The following is a 21,085-nucleotide window of genomic DNA, read 5'->3' on the forward strand; positions in this document are numbered from 1 at the left end:
CGATCCCCGTCGAACGTCTCGGGGGGAGGAGACAAGGCAACCCGGAAGTTGGGCGGGATGGATGGTGCCGAGGTAACGGGTCCGGGCGGACTCGGAGCAGGAGGAGCAGAGGGTTCCGGATTGGTGAGCTGTTCACTTAATTGTTTAACCATCGCACCCAACTGAAACAGAGTCTGGTTAGCGTCTGACAGTTGTTTGGTGAGGGAATGAAGGGCTAAACTGTGTTGTGATAAGGTTTCGGTGATAACAGGTGGAACTGATTCGGTACTGAGGTTAGGATTCTGGCTGGATGATTCTGTCATGTTGTGTGGTAGATGCCTAACCCACGACATACAGAATCAGTCCACAGAGTCAAAGAAGATCGCAAACAATAATTTATTAGAAAAGGAGAACAGAAGGAGCTGCTAGGAAGTCTAGCAGTATTCAGCAGAGAAGCGAGGTTCGGGTGTGGAGAATCCTGGAGGAACAGGGAGAGTTAGGTCTGGCACTCGGAAATCTGAATGTTGGATCTGATGGAACTTACGGGTTGGAGGTGAGACCTCGTGAGAGAGGGAGGAGGGACCGGTCTGGGGAGGGCAGGAGGCTTACTGGAGGCTGATGAGCTTGGAGTCCAAATGAGGAGGGAGCTGAGCATGAAGGGTAATGGTGATCCAGGAGGGAGGGTGGGCAGCCTGGAGTGGGAAGACCAGAGGAGGACGCTGAGAGACGAGTGGACAGTGAAGAAACCAGGTTGGTAGCAGCAAACGAGGTGAACTGATAGGTGATATCTGCAGGAGGCAAAACAAGCAGTCAAAAACACAGAGATCTCAAAAATCAAAAATCCATAACCCAGAAATTCTCAAAATCAAAGCTTAGTTTGGATTTGGCTGTTAGGAGAAATACCCAAGTTGAGTTAATCATCCAGCGAAGTGAAGGCGTCTCTCAGGAGCTTAAATATCCCTGGCCAGCTAATCAGCAGATTACCTGCAGCCTCCCAACTTCCAGGCACGCCCACCTGCAGAGGAGAGATGAGACTCTACACCAATTAGTGTGTGAAAAAAAAACCAGACCGTGACACAGGCAAGTTTGATTCTCTGACCCAGATTGTGCTGCCATTTACAAATTTCCTAATTTGTTTAGTCTTTCTAACCCTTTGCAGTCTATTCTTTATTCTGTATGCTAACTATTTATTTGTCATTACCGGGTTTGTAATTTTCAGTGTATTTAATATTTACCCTTTAACGGTCCCATCTGGGGTGCCAATTTTTTATGTGACGGAAGCAGGTGTAACTAAGGGATTTAATCGGGGTGCCAGCCAGGTCTCTCTCCTGACATATAATAAATAAATAAATTATTAACAACTTTCCCTTGTAACTCACACTCACTTCACAACACAAAGGATGTAAAAATTTTTAAGTGCTTATCACCCTAACCTGGACTGAAACAAACAAACCCAAATAATCACATAAGCATAAGGCAAAAGCGGGGGGGTATTAAATCAGATCTTTTGCAACAACATATATAATAATTAATGGAAAGGTCTGAGAGTCACGTTCAGATAAATTCAGTTCAGTTCAGATGAATTCAGTTCAGTTCAGATAGGGTTCAGTTCAGTTCAGAAAAGAAAAATGTGCGTCCATAATATACTCAGCAAAAAAAAGAACTAAGATTATCGTTGTAGATTCAGTATACAGCAGCTGCAGCAGCAGCTGCAGCAACCGCTGTGTCGATCAGCTGTTTACTCACGGTACCGCTGAGGACCCGACAGGCCGCTGCTTCGGCGGATCACCAGAACACACGCTCCCAGCTTACTCCTCCAGCACATCAGATAAGTCACATAGGTCTGCTAGACTCTCCCTAGTCGTTGGTGCGATAATCCTTAGTCCATAACACCGCTTGGCAACGTCTGATCAAACTCACTTCCTCCTGCCTCCAGCGTCCTCCAGACAGGTGAGGGAGTACCACTCTCGGGGGCGGGGCGTGACTCCTAAATCACCTCTTATAGGAGTCAGGCAGACAAAACGATCAATAAAACAATACTCAACGTGATGCGGCCTTTCTCTTAGGTCACAGAAATCAGCAACGAAAACAAAGACAATAACCTCCAAACTGTATTTCACACATATAAATAATTTAACAAGTTCAACCAAAGCCGATAGGCACCAGGTTACAGACATGGGCTGTTACACTATAAATTATGTCACTGTAAACCAAGATGGGAAGTTTTGACCAAGGTTTGCTTTGCAGAAGGAGTAAAGGATGATCTGATGTGGTATAGAAACCCAATTCTTGACATGACTTTAGAAAGTAATGAATTAATGTGAATGTCTAATGAAAGTGTGCTGTCCAGCCAGATACCCAGATATGTATAGGAACACACAAGTTGTAGTTCTGTACCATCCAGGGAAACAATACTAATGACAGAACTCAAAAACCATTCTTTATTTTAGAAGATCATCTGGCCCTCACGGTGTCTGCTGCATAAAACTTCAGCCCTTAAACACATTTAGCTGACAACCCCCTGCCATAAAAGATCAAACTCTGAAGCTTCTAGCAGAAGCTGTGTGTTAAAGTTATTACCATATTATAAACAGATCAGTTGTTTGATTTATTTATTATTTTGTGTTTTGAGTTGAAATATTAACTAAACTCATGTCACACCAGATAAAACTGATTTTTAGAGGATTGTTGATGAAATGAAAATTCAATACCTTTTATTAGATTTTTCATTTTGGATCAATAAAGTTTTTTTTTTCAGAGACAATCTTGAATTCTTGGGTTTGACCTGCACAAACATCAACACTTGGTACAGAAGATTTTTACATTTTACAACCTTCTAGATGTCTTTAATAGATGTTTCTGTTATAAACTAAACAAGTGAAAAGCAAACAAATGAGACTGACTTTATTTTGAGTTTAATGCTTATAAAACAAGCTTTATTTAAGCAGGTGAAAAACCACATGAATAAAACTGAAAGAATTAGCAAAGTAAAACCAGCATCACAGTGAGTCCCATCAGTACTGGGAACACTGGTCTCTCCTGAGTGACTCTGAGACTGGAGACTGGGAACCCTGGGTGGCCTCACAGGTCACAGAGCCCACCTTCCTCCACTGGTCTGCAGTGAGCCTCAGGGTGCTGCTCCAGCTGTAGAGGCCGTCCTTCATCACCACGGGGCTCCTGTCCTCCTCCCAGCTGCTGCTGCTGCCGTCCACCTTCCAGGACAGACTCCAGTCTGAGGGGAAGCCCTTGTTGGCCAGACACATGAGCGTGGCCTTCCCCTGCTGCAGCTCCTCACTGGAGGGAGGCAGCACCGTCAGGATGGGACGGGTATCACCTAGGAGACACCAATCAGGTTAGAGGACAGGAACTAAACAGCTTTCAGTCAAACAGGAGAAACTCTTCCTAGAAGTGATGCTGTATGTGAAGAAGTTTCTACCAGATGTGTTTCTGCTCCAACAGTCACTCACTTTGTTTCACTTCCTAACAGAAACCTCTGATGCAGATCAGCTCAGAGAAAATCATCCAGCAGTTTAACTTTTTACATCTGAATCATTTCAGAGTTACAGTAAAAAATAAATCACAAAGGAAATACGATTAAACATTTAAAAAAGGCAGATTTGATTCGAACAAGGAAAATTTTTACTTGTGTTTTATCTTATAAAAAGAGAAAAAAAACATGTAATTTTATTATTAAATGTTAAATAAAAATTTAATTTTGGGGATTTTTATTCTCACAGTTAATTAGATAGAAACAAAGACAAGAAATGTAAATAAAAAAGATTTTTCATAACCTGTTAAAAGTTTTCTATAAATGAACATAACTTTGTAAAAGGTCTCTGTACAGAGGGCATTCTGAAATGAGGAATGTATTTAAATATATGTGTTTTTATAATAGACCCAAAAATATTAATCTAACTTCTAACCTCCAGTCTGGTTCCTCCAGACGTGACCCACAGTTATACAAACTAACTCAGCTGCTGTTTAGAGACGTTTGACTGTAGAGACACGACATTCTGTTTTTAATCATCATGATTAGAAAATAAATCATTATAAATAAACGTTTTCTCTTTTTTGGCCTCATTTTAAAATCCTAATACATTTTTTAATGTTGTAAATTTTAATTTCAAAGCAAACTTTGCAGTTTAGTTATTCATATTAATTGTAAAACCTTTAAAAATTAACAAAATTACTTCAAAAGACAACAAATCTCTTTAAATAATGACAATAACAAAAACTTAAATGTAAAATTTAAAGGTTTTAACTTACTTCCAAACTCCAGTCTGGTTCCTCCACCAAACGTGTACCACAGTGATACAAACTGGTCGAGTCGTCGTACAAAAACCTCTGAGAGACACGGCTCTGTGAGTCTGACACAAACAAACTCACCAGTTTATACTAAATGAGACTTTTGTCAGCTTAAATTTAATTAACTGTGCTAGTTTTGAATTCCCAACAACACAGTAATACTATTTATCCTGAATGATTAAACATGATGAAAGGTTGTAAAGGTGTTCAAACGTGAAATCATGTAAAAGTAAATATTGAGTAGAGAGAATTTTTGTTTCAGTTCTGATGAATAAATAACAAGCTGACTAGAAAATATTGTAGAAAAGATGAAACATTTGTAAAAATGTACAGAGTCTCAAAAGTGTTGTTACTGGTTTTAATGGAAGTTATTGGTTTCATTTTGAGCTTTTTATAGATTAAAAGTAATAATGTTAAAGATAATTTTATGAAGATCTCAGACTTAAATTATGATTCAAAATCGTGCTTAAAATGTAGGTGATTTTAAACCATCATCAGCCTGAGCCATGATCCTGTTGGAATGAGTCAGCAGATTTCCATAGAGCATGACTTTGCATCAGCAGCACCATGCTCCAGTGCTCTGGGAGAGTTTATAGTCCTGAGAGTTGAAGACTGGATGACTGACAGCTGTCCTTCATCACAACAGAAGACTTGGAAATCCTCCTGATCAAAACCATGACTTTGATCTGCGTCCTCATCTGGACTCTCCTCTGCTGCTGCTTCACAGGTAAAGTCCAGAGAATCCAACTCCTCTCCTCTATGAACATGTGTCCCTCTGGAATGAAGCCCACAAAAGCATCAAGCTGCTTTCTGCTTTTGTCTCCTCAGAGTCCAGAGGTCAGGTCACAGTGACTCAGTCTGCAGCAGTGAGCTCTGCTGTGGGACGCTCCGTCTCCATCTCATGTAGGACCAGTCAGGATGTAAGAGGCAGATATTTATCCTGGTACCAACAGAAAGATGGACAACCTCCTAAACTCCTTGTTTATGGCGCTGCCGCCCGACAATCAGGAATCTCAGATCGTTTTTCAGGCAGTGGATCTGGATCTGACTTCACTCTGACCATCAGTGGAGTTCAGGCTGAAGATGCTGCAGTTTATTACTGTCAGAGTGTTCATAAAATAAACAGCCAGTGGATGTTCACACAGTGAAAACCCGTCGTACAAAAACCTCCCTCAGTCAGGCTGAACAGAAACTAACAGCTGGAAGCTTCAGCAGTTCACTGATGACATAAACACGTGTAGCAACACTTTCATCCTTCAAAACACTAAATATGATATTTCATCTTAATATAAAATAATTAAATGTGCTGAATTTAATAAACCATTTAGATTTTAAAGAGTTGATGATTTTTTGTTAAATGAAAGAAAAAATGTACGTACAAATAAATAACTGAAAAGAATGAAATTAGCAACCGTTTGTGTTTCAGGAAGACTAGAAGAAAATGAATAAAATCCAGTCACTTTTGTAAAAATGTCACAAATTATTGCAAAGAAGATTTGAAGATTTATCCTGACTCTTATCCTAATTAGACGAGACATGAATAACGTTCTGTTTTACATCATTTCACTCTTTTGTGCAAATAACCCTCTGCTTAACAAACTATTTAAAAAGAAACTGATTAATTTTCATAAACAAGTATCAGGGTGTGTCCGAATCCAGAGGAAGGATTCTTGTGAGTACGGGTCCTCGCCGGTCTAGCAAGGCCGGGTCCTTGCAAGACCGCTAAAACCGGAAGTCAGCGGCTCTGAATTCGGACAGTACTAGCCTCGTTTTATTCCCGCCCCCAGGTCCAGTTGCTTAGTTACCATGAGAGCGGCAAACAGGCTAACAAGCTGGGAAAATGGATCCAGAAATCTGTTGTTTTTTCCTTTTATACTTTTAGTTAATGACCTGCTTAATCTCCGTCGCCGACGTTATTATTTAAGGCTGAGAAGCAACCATATCCAGGTAATATATATATATATATATATATATATACATACATACATACATATATATATATTTTTTTTTGTTTAGTGAACCAGCTTTCAGGAATCATATGCTAAATTAGCTAGTTTCATTTATCTTTTAAGCAACTGAAAGACCTGTGGCTAAAAGTACAAACTACTATAGAACATACTAACAAGTAGATAAATAATATTGCCTATGTAGCGTAATGGTTGTTGGCTCTTTTATGAACCATTCTACATAATAATCTGGAATATTAATTTTAACAAATTAATAACCAAATGTTATAGAGATAAGAAGACTCTAAGGTTGTTTTCATCGATAAACTGACGATCAAATCCATTTGTCTGTGTTTCAGTTCAATGAAAAGACAAGTTTAAATGTTAAGAGATTTATTTCTTCAATTTAAACTAACGATTTGAAATGACAATCATAGGAAAAACAATCAGCGTTGGCAACCTTTTTGGACAATCTTTAACAGTTGATATTTTAAGCTTGCTCAAATAGACCTTGTGTTGGATGTGCTAAGATTGAGGATGATGGAATTATGAATGCGTGCATGCCGGTGTCTGAGATTGCTTCAGGTAGAGGGAAGGTGAATCTGAGTGAAAAATGATGTTTTGCAATTAAACTTTAGTTCTTATTAGAAAAACAGCATCAGAACGCTATCTGGTCGTGTTCTTCCTCACCGCACTTAGGACCCTCTTTTAGATCCGGACCTCAGGAGGATGTTTCTCCAGATGACACCTTGGCTGACAGAGAAGACGAAGGTGTGAGACGGTCCAGTCCAGAGTTGACCTCGGTACACGTTGCTGAAGCGTTTCGGCAGATGTGCTTTCTCATGTTTAAATTAACTCAGAAATCAAAGACTCTGGGACGAGTCTGCGTTAGCGGGTTGCATTTCAGCTATTCTGTCTGGCTTGACAGAAATAGCGTGGTGGGAGACAGGAGCCTGCAGGGCTCCTCTCCCCGTGGCGTTCGTTCCGCACTTCTCTCTCTTCGTTCTGTTCTGAACTGAACTCCTTACCGAAAACCACTTCTCTTCCCAAAGCAAACTTGTTGTGCGTCAGAGCAAATGTGTTTTGAAGTTACTGTGGATACGGACCTGTATGAGCAGGTGTGAAGGTCATCGCTAAACATCTTCAAAAACATTATTTAATTAAGTATACTGATTCATTATAGTTCATTATGATTACCCAAAGCATAATAATCATTCATTTGATTAAAATACATTTATAATGAGCAAAGTGATCAAATGATTATTTAACATTAATACACAAAGAAAGCTTAAGACTCTGTTTTATTATGACTAGGATGTGTGTGAAGTCCTTCTTCTGGAGATGCAGGTGTTCTCGATGTTGTGGAGTCCTTCAGACTTGCTGGTGGCTTAGGTCTTAATCTGTGGGTGAAGGTGCTGCGTGACCCAGCTTTGACCCAGCCGGGCAAATACGACCTTTGGCAAAGAAACCCATACTTCCTCACGTTACACCTAAATAAATTTTTATTTACTAACAAAAATATTTGATCTTCATGCTTCTTTGTGTGCATAAAGTTTGTATTCTGCATAAAATAGCATTGAAATATTAGCCTAATGCCTGTATCTCTTTTAAAAAAGTATTCATTTAAACATTTTTTCAGGCAGTTTGTGACCATCAGGGCCGCTTTATTGACACCTATGTGGGCTGGCGTGGGTCGGTCCATGATTCCAGGGTGCTCTGCCATAGCCCACTGCACAGGCAGCCTATCCTCCTCCAGGACACTTCATCCTCGAAGATGGAGGGTACCCATGCCTCCAACATCCACTCTCCCTCATCACCCCCTACAAATGGGTGGTTCCAGGTGTGGGAGCCCAGCGCTTCAACAGCCATCATTCCAGGGCACGCTGCATCATAGAGTGTGCTTTTGGAATGATGAAGACCAGGTTCAGGGCCATCTTCCTGAAAGCGCTGGAGGTGCACCACACCTATGTACCTCATGTAAGTTAACACACAGTGGAAAAAAATGTTGATGTATTCTTTGATTTACAATTAAATATATAATTATGTTTTGTCTGTATTCCAGGTCATCACAGCATGCACCATTCTGCACATCTGCCTCAGTGCTGGTGACATTGTGCCGCAGGAGGATGAACCTGAGGATGATGCTGCAGAAGATGAGGGGGAGGCTGGCTTGGAGGCCGTCAGTGGTGCACTGTGGCAGGACCAACTTGTTGCTGAGGTGTCTGCTCTGGAGCAGGTACCACCAGACCACGATTACTGTTAGCAGGCAAGTAATTTACGTAGGCGTCTCTAATTTAAAAAAGCATTTAGTCTTTTGATCTGCTAGTTACACGTATTATATTAATAAATCCATATATCTCCTTTTGCATATATCTGAATGTTAGTGATATGACAGCCATTGATTGAGCCAGCCCAGCAAACCATTTTGATGGACGATGCATTGGACAGTGAGATGATGCATCCAGAAGCACCCTCTGCAGACCACCCTGTGTGATGTTCCACTCTCCAACCAGAAAAGTCCAGGCACTGGTCTCGGTTCCAGCACTCCACCCCATCTCAGGGATCCATGTTCTGCAGATTTATCACCGCCAAAGACTTCCTGTTTACCAAATTTAAATAAACAGTCCAGGAAAAGTCACTCAGGTTAATCCTGCTTTAAATGCACATACATGTTATATTGTTGTTATCTTCAAATGATTTTTATGTATTACAGTTTTCCCTCACCATTAATTTATCCTATGTTGTTACTTTAAAAAAACCTGAATAATAATAAAACCGTTAAAATGATCCGAAAGGAGTTATCAATTAATAGAAATTTTATTACATTTCATCAAATGTCAGATACATTCCAACAAATATAAAATTTAATAACAAATATCTTGAACCAGAACAAAAACTAATCTAAATTAAACTATTTCTCCACCATTCTCTCCATCAGGGCTAAAAATCTTTCCATCATCCTTTCTCTCCTCTCCTCCGCTTCCCTCTGCTGTCTGATGTCCTCCCTGATGACGTCAAGGAGTTCATCATCCCTGCTGCTCTTTCTTTTTCTCACTGATGTTGTCGGCTGACTCTCACCACCCTCCATCTCATCTGTGTCCCCCACTGCTGCACTTGGCCCATCCTAAATAGATGATAAAGAGAACAATAGAAGAAAGAAAACATGTCAACTGTATTAATAAAATAATGATAAACTGTACTTTTCACAGCAGAACATAGATGGAAATACTATGCTCATATAATGTGTAATGGATTTACTCTTGCACCTCCACGCCACCGTGCTAAAAACATTAAATCAGTAATGTGGTTTCTTAAAAATTAATTTAAATAAACATTAAACTTAGTTTTCATTATTTTTGGCGTTCATTACATGATTAAATAAGATGCAAGCTCTTTTACGGTGGGTTTTTTCCTATTAAACATTCAAGCAAGTTTACGGTGGGGTGTTAACCTTAAAACAAATGATGAGAAGCTTTATTTGCTAAATAAACACACAAACACACAAACGGGAATTATGACGGGACCACCATACAAGCTCGTCCTTGCTGATTTCTGCTTAAAATGTACTTATACAAACGAAAAATGTCTATAAACAGAACCGCTTTCAGCTTAGTTTTCTACAGCTATTTTCTTTTAAAAAAGCCTGCTGGGATCAAGCTAGTTTACGGTGGTTTTTTCCTATTACACATTCAAGCTAGTTTTTGGTGGGGCATGTTGTAGCCTTAAATTACATGAAAAAAACTATTTGCGTTATTACATCTTATATAAAAACAAGCCAAAAGTGCCCAAACACGTATTTTATTTTTTTGACCGCTATTTTTATAAACAAACTTACATTTCAAGCTGTACTGCTCTCCCGCTCCGTCCGCCATTGTTGAGAGTGTCGAGTCCAGCGGCCGGCGCGCAAAGCATGCTGGGATACCCTTGCTCCTGTGAGGATCCATCAGACCCATCCTCGAAATGTGGGTGGAGTGAGGACACGTTTGAGGACGCGAGAATGAGTATTCTTGGAATTCGGACAATACTTGTCGCTGCGGAGATCAGCCAAAGATGGCGTCGGTGTAACATCTTCATATCGGAGCTCCGCTGACCAACTACTTTTTGATGAACTCGGTTAACTGAAGTTTTTCCATAGTGTCCTAGAAAACAACTTGTTGACAGCTTTAAGGTATTTGACTCTTTGTTAAACAAAATCTTACGTTTGTGCTTTTTTTTTCTCTCTCAACGTGAAAATCTACTCCGTTGACCCACGCTTGCTCCCTCGTAGCTGAAAATGGAAGATAGAGGTGATATTCGGGTTGTGATGCACACATATGCCAGAAAATGCTTGGAACCATCTCTCTCTGGGAATGAACCGGATCTTACCCCACTCACCGAAACTCCAGACAACCGTCCGGCTAAAAAGTCAAAGCCAAATCTCAAAACCCCCGAAGCTCCACCAGATATGATGTCTGTGATGTTACGTATTGAAAAGATGCAAGAGGAAAGCCTTGGCAGATTGGTGCACGTGGAGTCAGCTGTTAAGGAGAGCAGCGCTTCTGCCAAAAGTTTGGTTAATGCTATGGAATCTTTGGCCGGAAATCTGAGTCATCTAGCAGAAAAGGTGGAAACTATTGACTTAAAAGTTGCTGCTTTGGAAAAGGAGAATGCTATCCTCCGTGAAAAGGTTGAAGAAGTTGATACATATAAAAGGAGATGGAATCTCAGAGTGGCATGAGTGGAGGAGCACAGCGGTGAGAATGTGAAGCAGCTGATTATTGACCTCTTCAGCAAAGTTTCCCTGCGTATAGCAGACAAGCTTCCTATGTCTGTTGACATCGTGCACAGACTGGGTCCACGGTCAGATAAAGATAAATCTTTTCGTCGAATCATCGTACAGTTCATCTCTCGATCACACCGAGACATAATCTGGAGGGATGCTCGAAATGCTGCTGTGCTCAAGCAGAAGAAAATCCGGATTTTAGAAGACCTATCTCAGAGCGTGAAGGAAGCGAGGAACAAACTGTGGCCCCTGGTGGAGCGAGCGAGGAAAGATGGCAAAAGAGCAGGCTTCAGAGGAGCCTTTGCTATTATTGATGGCAAGAGAGTATCTGTTAACATGTGAGTTTCGTTTTGAAGGTTGGATACTTTGCTGTCTCTTATTTTGAAATGGATCTAAGGGGCAAAAAATATTACAAAAAGTAAAAAAGAGGACTAAAAGGGAAAAAAATATGTTCTACTTCAGTACTCTTATCATTTTTTTCTACGGAGCTCAATCTTTTTTTCTCCGTCACTGTTTTGGAAGAATTCTGGGTGTAATAAGTAAATTTCTTCTACACTCCTTTTTCTTCATTCTATTGTTTTTGATTTTTCATGTCTTTGTTCTTGTTCTCTGTTAAGGTTCGGGGCCTTAGAAATAATGTTAAAAGGAAAGCTCTGTTCTTGTTTACAAAGAAGCACAATTGTGACTTTATTTTCTTACAGGAATGCCACTCTCTTAAATCTGATGTTAACTTTTGGAAATCTCGGTGGGGAAATGATGTATGGTTTGCTCATGGTTCAGATAGATCAGCTGGTGTCGGAATCCTTAAAAATAGATTTAATGGGGATGTTTTAAATGCTGACCTTGATCCTTTAGGCCATTACTGCTAAATTGTTGTTTCACTTAATCGGACCACCTCGCTACTTATTAATATATATGGTTATAATTCTTACTGTGATTCTATAACTTTTCTTCAGGCTTTGGAATCCAAAATATTGTATTGGCTTCAGAAATATCTAACAGCTGGAATTATCTTAGGAGGAGACTTTAATTTGACAGTTAATAATAGAATAGACGGATGGCCACCTAAAAACACGCCATCTCCTCACCCTCATCTACTGGTCCTCATGGATAATTTTAATCTTGTGGATATGTGGCGAAAACAAAACCCTGATTCTTGTGTGCATACTTGGTCAAATAAGGACTGTTCTAGGAGGTCTAGGATTGACTACTGGCTACTTTCTAAATCTTTAATAAACAATAGAATCTCTACTGATATTATTATTTGCCCTTTGTCTGATCACAAAGCGATTAGCATGTCAATCACCCTGTCCTCTTGCTCAATTCCCAAAGCTTCTATATGGAAACTTAATAATTCTCTTTTGAAATGTAAAGAGGTGAATACAATTATCCCTGACTTAATTAAAAAGTTTAGGACTAAAGCATTAACTTAAAATTAATTTAGTTGCAATTGGGAATTATGTAAATTTGAAATAGGTAAATATTTCAGGCAACTTGGCAGTAACCTGGCAAAAGCTAGACAGGCGGAAGAGAATGACACTCTCATTAAACTTTCGGTAACACTTTATAATAAGTGCACACTATTAAGCATTAGTTAATCATCAGTAAAGCATTGATTAATGGTTATTTAATCATTTGTAAAGCATCTGCAAAACTTACAAGCACCACTATTAAGGCTTTATTCAAGATGAAGAAGCTACTGTGTCACACTTTTTCTTCATGATGTTTCATGATCTATAAGTCATTGATTAATCATTTATAAACTCTGCTCTCCATCATTTACAAACCAGTCCTTTGATGATGTAAAACAGTATACAACCCCATTGGTAAAGGGTAAGTAAATAGTTAGCATACCCTATTTAATACTATAAACTAAACATTTCCTACACATACTAGAGTCTCACTAGATGTTTTCTAAACACTGAATCTCACGAATACATCAGTCAGCTACTAAATGTTAACAGATGTCTTACAATACATTTACAATTGTCACTTAATGGCTTCCAAAGATGCAGCTCCCTACCGACCCACTTCTTTTTAAATAGATCATCTATCAATTATTATAAATACATTAATAAACTACTTTAAAACGTTACAAACCATTTACTACTTCTTAGTTAAGTATTTTGAGTGAGCTCATCTAAAGTGGAGACTATATATACCTTCATCATCATCATTTCTCTTTGTGCCAGGAGGCACATAAGGCAAGGACATCATTTTTCCACAGGGATCGATTTCCAGCTGCACTTCTTTTTGAGTTCCATGAGCACCATCCTGCTCTGTTTCTCTCTGCCTCAGCCACTTGCCGCCAAGTTGTTTTAGGTCGGCCTCTTTTCCTTCGACCTTCAGGCGCCCAACCTAGATCCACAGCGCAGTCGCTCGTCTCCTCCTTTAGCAGCACATGGCCGATCCATTTCCATCTCCTCCTCCTCACCTCATCGCTGATCCTCTCTGTCTGTGCCATCTCTAGCACTGTCTCATTGGAAACATGCTGTTGCCACCAGATCTTAAAGATCCTCCTTAGGCACTTCGTTTGGAAGGCGTCGAGTTTCTTTTCTTCTCCCTTTGTCAATTTCCATGTCTCACATCCATATAGTAGCACTGACAGTACGAGGCTTTTGAACAGAGAAGTCTTTGTCTTTTTGCTGATGTCACTGGCCATCCAGATGTTTGAAAGCTGTTTGTGCCTTACACTTGCCAATCCGACCCTCCTCTTGATATCCGCTGTGCCTCCACCATCTTTAGTGACACTTGCCCCCAAGTATGTGAAGCTCTCCACCTCCTCCACTTCTCTTTCTCCCACTTTCAGCTTATCTTCCCTCTTACTGTTCACCTTCATGATCCTACACTTTCCAGCATTCAGCCTCAGTCTAACTTTAGCTGCATTCGTCTCCAGCCTAGTTTTTTTGTGTTGAAGATGTGCCATTGTTGAGGACAGTAGGGCAATGTCATCTGCATAGTCTAGGTCCTCCAGCATGGTCATGAAGTTCCATCTGATTCCGGTTCTTTTACCCTCCACAGTTCTCCTCATGACCCAATCTATCACCAGTAGGAACAAAAATCCTGACATACAGCACCCTTGTTTCACTCCAGTTGTCACTGGAAACCAGTCTGTTATTTCATTTTCATCAATGACGGCACACTGAAAGTCTGCATACAGGATCTTGACCATCTGAATCAGCTTAGGGGGGAATTCCATACTGGCGCAGTCCAAAGGCTTTCGCGATGAACGGAGTCGAATGCCTTTTCAAAGTCAACAAAGTGGATGTACAATGTTGCGTTCCATTCATTGACCTGTTCCAAGATATTCCTAAGAATGAATATCTGGTCTACAGCTCCTCTTCCTTTCCTAAAGCCAGCTTGTTCTTTCCTCAGTGACGGATCAACTCCTGTTTGAATTCTGATGATCAGGATCTTACTAAGCACCTTGCTGGCCAAAGGCAACAGCGTAACTCCTCTCTAGTTCCCGCATTCCTGAAGGTTGCCTTTCTTAGGGATTTTGCAGATTAGCCCTTTGGTCCATTGGGTTGGCACTATTTCTTTTGCCCAAATGATGTCAAGGATTCGTTTTAACTCGAAGCTGGTTCGTTCGATGTCTACTTTCAACATTTCAGCTGAAATTTGGTCTATACCAGGGGCTTTTCCGTTTTTAAGGGCCTTCAATGCCGTCTTGATCTCTTCTGTTGTTGGAGCTTTAGTTGGAATATCCAGCTCATCCTGTTCCTCCTCCTCCTTTTGCGGTGGTTCTTCTGGTTGCTCCCTGTTGAGCACTTCCTTAAAGTGTTCCTTCCACCTCATTAGTCTGGCTTCCTTATTCTTCAGCAGCTCCCCGTTCTTGCTCCTGACCGCTGCTGCCTGCCTGGTGTTCTGACCTGTTAGTTGTCTCACAATGTTATACAGTTCTTTCTGCCATCCTTTCTCCGCTACCTTTTGAGCTCTCTCTGCCTTCTCTGACATCCACATCCTCTTGTCCTCTCTGACACCTTTTTTCACTTCTCTGTCGTTCTCCCTGTACTCATTCCTCAATTTATTCTTGATTCATTCTGAGCGGGTACTGTCAGTCTTTGTCTTGATAGTTTTTCTCTCATTGATCAGTTTCCAGGTGTTATTGCTGATCCACGGCTTGTTCTTTCTTTTCCTGAAGCCGAGCACTTCTTCTGCTGACCTAATGTAGGCGTTCTTCAGCTGCTCCCACATTTCCTCTATATCCTAAAGAACAAGGCTCGATGCACTTTTATGAATTGTATGTTTTTACATGAAATGCTCAAATATTTTCAAAAGGTGAAAAAAAACTGCAGTTGCAACAGTAACTTTTTTATCTGTATTTTTTTTAAAATGTCATATATCAGTCTCCCTAAAGCACCCTGTTTGTGCTTTTTTGCAAGCCATTCGTTCCACTCAATAACTGTAAGGTGTTCTGATAGTAGGGTGTCATTCCTGTTACCCCGGAGTCTCCAAATTCTCTCCTTGTAAGACCTCCAGGCTCTCTCCAGATGTTGGGTATGGGCTCCTGTTAGAGGGTCCACATACCATCTGCTGTGGTTAACAGTATAATGTCCATAACCTAAGTTTGGGAGAATGCGATAGGCCCGCCATTCATAACTTATCACCAAGGAACCAATCCTGACATGAAGTGTGATGAGAGGAACAAGATGTCTTCGAGATCTTTTCTCCACAAGACGCAAGATAGGCCTTGTTTTACGCTGATTTTTTTATGCCCAGCATTCCGAACACCCACTTTCTTCTTTTCCAGCCCCTGCCATTGTTCCTCTCCCATACTGATGCAGAAAGAAAACAATTAAGACAAATGGCAAAAAAAGTGCTGTGAAAGGTTGTCATATAGATGTAATATATAATTTCTATTACAAAACTTACCTTTCGTTTGTGATGAAAATGACTCTCATCGATCACAACAAACCCCTTCGGCCACCAATCTGCTGACCTGTACGACATCTCATTCTTTGAACTGCAGCCACACATACCCTCCTTATTTTTTTGGACATTTTACTAATTGTTGTCATACTGCCTGCAATGGTGTCATCCATCATGTCAATTTGACGTAATCTGAGACCCTGAGAGAATCTTCAGGGAGAAAAATAACATCCTTACAAAGAGTCATTTAAATTTAGTTCCTTTTTGTGTAGTGTTTATGCTTACCTGTAGATAAATTGCATCCAGTGTTGAAGTGAGACTTTCGAACGGCTGAAAAGGGACTTGTGTCTGACAGAGATTTGTTTAACGCGTCCACCATGTGCTGCTCCTCGACAGATCCTATTTAAAAATTGTAACATGAAAAAATTTATGTAAAATTATATGCAGTGAGTTACTTAAGTGAGAAAAAAGCATTTTGTATTTAGGGGTGGAACATCCCTTTCAAGAGATGTCCCTGTTTGCTCTGTTTCAATGAGGATTTAGGTATAAAACCAACTATTAACAATGCATTTTACAGTAAGTGCCCCGGTTATTATGGCGTCCTACAAAAATAAAAAATGCATTTCTTACCAGGCATATTGGTCTCCGTTGTTCACCCTTTTCTTCAGTTTTGTTTCCTGGTGGCATACTTTGCATTTCATTTTTCTTTTAAAGCAGTTTAACCTTCTGAAGATGTTTTATAAGCTTCAGTGGGCCTCTTCTAGAAAGCTCCTTGTTAATTAATTTTTTCAGTCGTGTAAAATTTCCCATTTTTGGCCAAAATATCATTTAATGAGTTTCCAGTTATGCTAGCTCTGAGCTGTAATGTCGCTTCTGGCCAGAGAAAGCTGCGCATTTGCTGCTTATGTCTTCCGACGTGACCAATAGAAGACTGCGATGCTGTGCCCTTTCACCTCTAGGGCATAACCAAGGTGGAGTAATGGCTTCCTCTGGCTCTGTGAACATGACGAGCCCTGGTCGATCTACAATAGGCAGGCGAACGAGGGCAAAAATTGAAGTAACGACATGGACAAGGTGGATGTCAGTGTTACCAGTGGTGAGTGTTTTGCACTTTATTGTGTTTGGTTATTTTGTTGGAAAAAACTACCTTCACGGGGCTAGGCGCTAACTACTAATAAGCGGTTAGCTTAGCTTTCAGCTACATTCAAGCTTTAGATATCCACAAAAGCAATGTCCAGTGTATGTTACTAGTTATTTTTGTGACCCAGTTAAAGGAATAATTAAGGATTATTGCTTTTGGAATAAATCTGGGCTGCTATTAGTTGTGCTTTCTGCAATTTAGTTTGTCATTCTGTAGCTTTTTTGATGCATGTCTATGCAATATAAATATGCAATAAATGCTCTACATTATACAGTCTAATACAATATATTTGAAATACATTAATATATAATTATTGTCAAGTAAGCAAGTTTCTAAAAACAACTTAATATAATTTGTAATTTTACCACAGCAGGCTATGTATTAATCATTGCAATGTTTTTACTGATATTTATATTTTACAAACTGTACTTTAGTATTATGATTGCATTTTCTGCAGTTGTTGTTTAATCAGTTGTTAGTTGTATTAATAGCCTAGTTTCTTTTTGTTTTTAATTTTCTCTAGGTGTGACTATTGCTCCAACTGCACAGCTGACAGACAGAAGACGATCACAAGAGGTGGAGATCTGTAAGATGAAGCTAGAGTGGCAAAAGGATAAGATTGATGAGCTCACCAAAGAACGAGACCATCTAAAGGAGCAATTAGCAGCATGTAAGTCCACTATTAAAAACATTACATAGCATGACAAATACTTTATTTGCTTTAGCATTTACATTAGCATTCTGTTCTGTAACTTTGTCTGTGTTGTTTGTTTAACTGTTTTACTAGGTCTCACAAAAGAACCCACAAGGTCTGTCCAGCATCCCAGCGACGTACTGAGCATGTCTTCGCTTTCCTCTGACAGGTCATTTGATAAGGGTTCTGACTCCTCCACGAGCACAACTTCATCAGATGAAGACAGTCAGAAGAGGAAGAAGAAAGGCAAAGCCAAAAAGAATAAGAAGTCAAAGAAACATGACCAAATTGCAAGAACAAGAGGTATAGTGATTAAATCTTTCTATAATTTGATCCTACACCCAGGGTACCGTCGGCTAGACGGACAGGTGGAGGAGGAGGATCGGAGAGAGGGGCTGGACACAATGTACTGGATGTAACAGGCTTGATAAGAGAGACATGGAAAACAGGATGTATCTTGAGTGAGGGAGGCAACAAGAGACGAACTGACCAAGGACTGATGACTTCACTGATGGTGTAGGGACCAATGAACCGGGGAGAAAGTTTCCTGCTAGTGTCCTTCAGCTTGATGTCTCTGGTGGAGAGCCAGACCTGTTGTCCACTGACATAAGGTGGAGCAGGACGACGGTGGCGGTCTGCCAACCGTCGAATGCGCTCGGCCGTGCAATGCAGCGCAGCACAAGTCTGGATCCATGTCCTTTTGGCCCTGCGGATGAACTGTGGAACTGAGATGGCCGTGGGGAGATCTGATGGAAACAGCGGAGGTTGGTAGCCCAATGATGATTCAAATGGTGACTGACCAGTAGCGGATGAAACATGGGAGTTGTGAGCGTACTCAATCCAGGGAAGTTGGGTGCTCCAGCTGGTAGGATTTGAAGAGCACACACAACGAAGCATGGCCTCCAACTCCTGGTTGAGTCGCTCACATTGGCCATTAGTCTGGGGGTGATAGCCGGAGCTCAGGGAAACGTTGGCTCCTAAAGAGATGGCGAATTCTTTCCAAACCTTAGAGAGGAATTGGGGACCACGGTCTGATAGGATCTCGTCAGGAATGCCGTGGAGTCGAAAGACGTGTCTGATCAGCAGCTCAGCAGTAACAGCGGAGGACGGAAGGGATTTTAAGGGAACGAAATGGCAGGCTTTAGAGAATCTGTCGACAATGGATAGTATAACAGAGAAACCCTTAGAGGGAGGTAAACCAGTGACAAAATCAAGAGCAATGTGGGACCATGGACGGGATGGAATGGGAAGAGGTCTCAGTAATCCGGCGGGGGACTGATTGGTACATTTATTGCGAGCACAAACCTGACAGGAACTGATGTATTCTTTGATATCTTTACGCATAGAGGGCCACCAGAAGGACCTGCGGACCAGAGCGAGGGTACGACCAACTCCCGGATGGATTGAAAACCTGGCCGTGTGTGCCCAGTGAATGACTGCCCCTCGGACCTGTTGAGGTACATACATTTTGCGGGGAGGACCATTACCTGGGTCCGGGTCAGTTTGCTGTGCCTCTCGAACTTTCTTTGAGATGTCCCAGGTAATGGCTCCCAGGACACAGGACGGAGGAAGAATGGTTGCAGGTTCCAGGTCTTTGTCAGATGAATACTGGCGGGACAGGGCATCGGGCTTAACGTTCTTGGTTCCTGGTCTGAAAGAGATGATGAAATTGAAACGGGTGAAAAATAGTGACCAACGGGATTGTCTGGGATTTAGTCTCTTGGCTTCTTTTAGGTAGACAAGGTTCTTATGGTCAGCCCAGATTATGATGGGGTGCTCAGCTCCCTCCAGCGAATGGCGCCACTCCTCCAAGGCCAGTTTCACTGCCAGCAACTCCCGGTCACCCACATCATAGTTTTGTTCGGCCTGAGAGAGTTTTCTGGAGAAGAAGGCACAGGGATGGAGCTGGTTGTCAGAAGGGGATCTCTGAGAGAGGACAGCACCAACCCTGGAATCAGAGGCGTCCACTTCAACTGTAAATTGAAGGGAGGAATCAGGGCGAGACAGGATCGGGGCTTGGGAAAAACGAGACTTCAGTTCCAAAAATGCTGTATCTGCCTCAGTAGTCCATACAAACGGTCTTTTAACGGAAGTCAACTGTGTGAGGGGTGATGCAACTTGACTGTAATTACGGATGAATTGTCTGTAGAAGTTAGCAAAACCAACCGTTGTAACTGTTTACGTGTAGTTGGGATAGGCCAGTTGCGGACTGCATTGATTTTATCAGGATCTGTCTTCAACCGCCCACTCTCCAAAACGAATCCAAGGAACTTCACTGATGAAGCGTGGAATTCGCATTTCTCGGATTTCACAAAAAGACGGTTTTCCAAAAGATGCTGTAGAACTGCACGGACATGGTGGCAGTGTTCTGAGAGGGTGCTGGAGAATATAAGAATATCATCAAGGTAGACGGTAACAAACTTGTCAATGTAATCGTTGAGTACAGAGTTTACCAGTGATTGGAAGACAGCGGGGGCGTTGGTGAGGCCAAAGGGCATGACCAGATATTCGTAATGGCCTAGGGGAGTCTTGAAAGCTGTCTTCCACTCGTCGCCCTCCCGGATTCTGACAAGGTGGTAGGCATTACGGAGATCCAGTTTGGTAAAGATGGTGGCTTTCTGAACAGGTTCAAAGGTTGAGGACAACAAAGGCAAAGGATACTTGTTCTTTACGGTGATTTGGTTCAGGCCTCTATAATCTATGCATGGGCGCAGGGAACCGTCTTTCTTAGAAACAAAAAAAAATCCTGCCCCCAAAGGGGAGGTGGACGGACGAATAATATGAATTATCATTCAGACTACCGCCCACCAATACACCCGGAACTATTGGCGGGCTCTCCCTTTTGGGCGAACCGGGCAACTAGACAGGAAATGACCGGGTCGTCCACAATATAAGCAAAGCCGGGAGGATAACCGATATTGCTTTTCCTCAGGGGTTAGACTGGCCCGACCTATTTGCATAGGCTCATCAGAAGGGGCAGATACGTTAACTGAACTGGGAGGTAATGTGGGACGGACCGACTGGTTTGGCAGAGCTGGCTGATAACATGGCCGAACTGGGTTTGGGCGATTTCTTAATCTCTTCTCTATGCGTACTGCGAGGCTTATTAGATCTTCTAATGTCTCTGACTCTGGACAAAAGGCGAGCTGATCCTGTATTTTGTCATTAAGGGCTTGGGTGAAAGCTCCCTTCAGAGATTCTGGGTCCATACTAGAGGTGGTAGCGAGTGTTCTGAAGTCAATGGCAAAATCCAGCACAGTTTGTTTTCCCTGCTTCAGGTTCCAAATAGTTCTAGATATTTCAGCAGGTGTTTTTGTATGGTCAAATGTGCTTTTAAACTCAGTGAGGAAATTGCGCAGGGTCCCTTTAAGAAAATTTGGATCACG

The 21,085-nt window shown here is 41.3% G+C and overlaps 1 long non-coding RNA gene and 2 gene segments (V, D, J or C); 1 reads left to right on the forward strand and 2 right to left on the reverse strand.

Annotated features, from left to right (window-relative positions):
• Positions 1-2,060: 2,060 nt before the first annotated feature.
• LOC129157210 (Ig kappa-b4 chain C region-like) lies at positions 2,061-4,665 on the reverse strand. The segment is given in 3 exon segments: positions 2,061-3,313; positions 4,246-4,346; positions 4,616-4,665. Coding segments are annotated over 3 exon segments (471 nt in total).
• Positions 4,666-4,845: 180 nt separating this feature from the next.
• On the forward strand, positions 4,846-6,185 carry LOC129157196 (Ig kappa chain V region 120-like). The segment is given in 2 exon segments: positions 4,846-5,011; positions 5,113-6,185. Coding segments are annotated over 2 exon segments (372 nt in total).
• A 9,684-nt stretch (positions 6,186-15,869) lies between these two features.
• On the reverse strand, positions 15,870-16,258 carry LOC139064227 (uncharacterized). Its single transcript, XR_011517305.1, has 3 exons — positions 16,150-16,258; positions 16,016-16,074; positions 15,870-15,934 (listed from the first exon to the last, which is right to left on the reverse strand). It is a non-coding gene; the product is annotated as an uncharacterized lncRNA (long non-coding RNA).
• Positions 16,259-21,085: the final 4,827 nt, after the last annotated feature.

The sequence above is a fragment of the Nothobranchius furzeri genome, chromosome 19 (assembly GCF_043380555.1).
Source record: "Nothobranchius furzeri strain GRZ-AD chromosome 19, NfurGRZ-RIMD1, whole genome shotgun sequence".
NCBI lineage: Eukaryota > Metazoa > Chordata > Actinopteri > Cyprinodontiformes > Nothobranchiidae > Nothobranchius > Nothobranchius furzeri.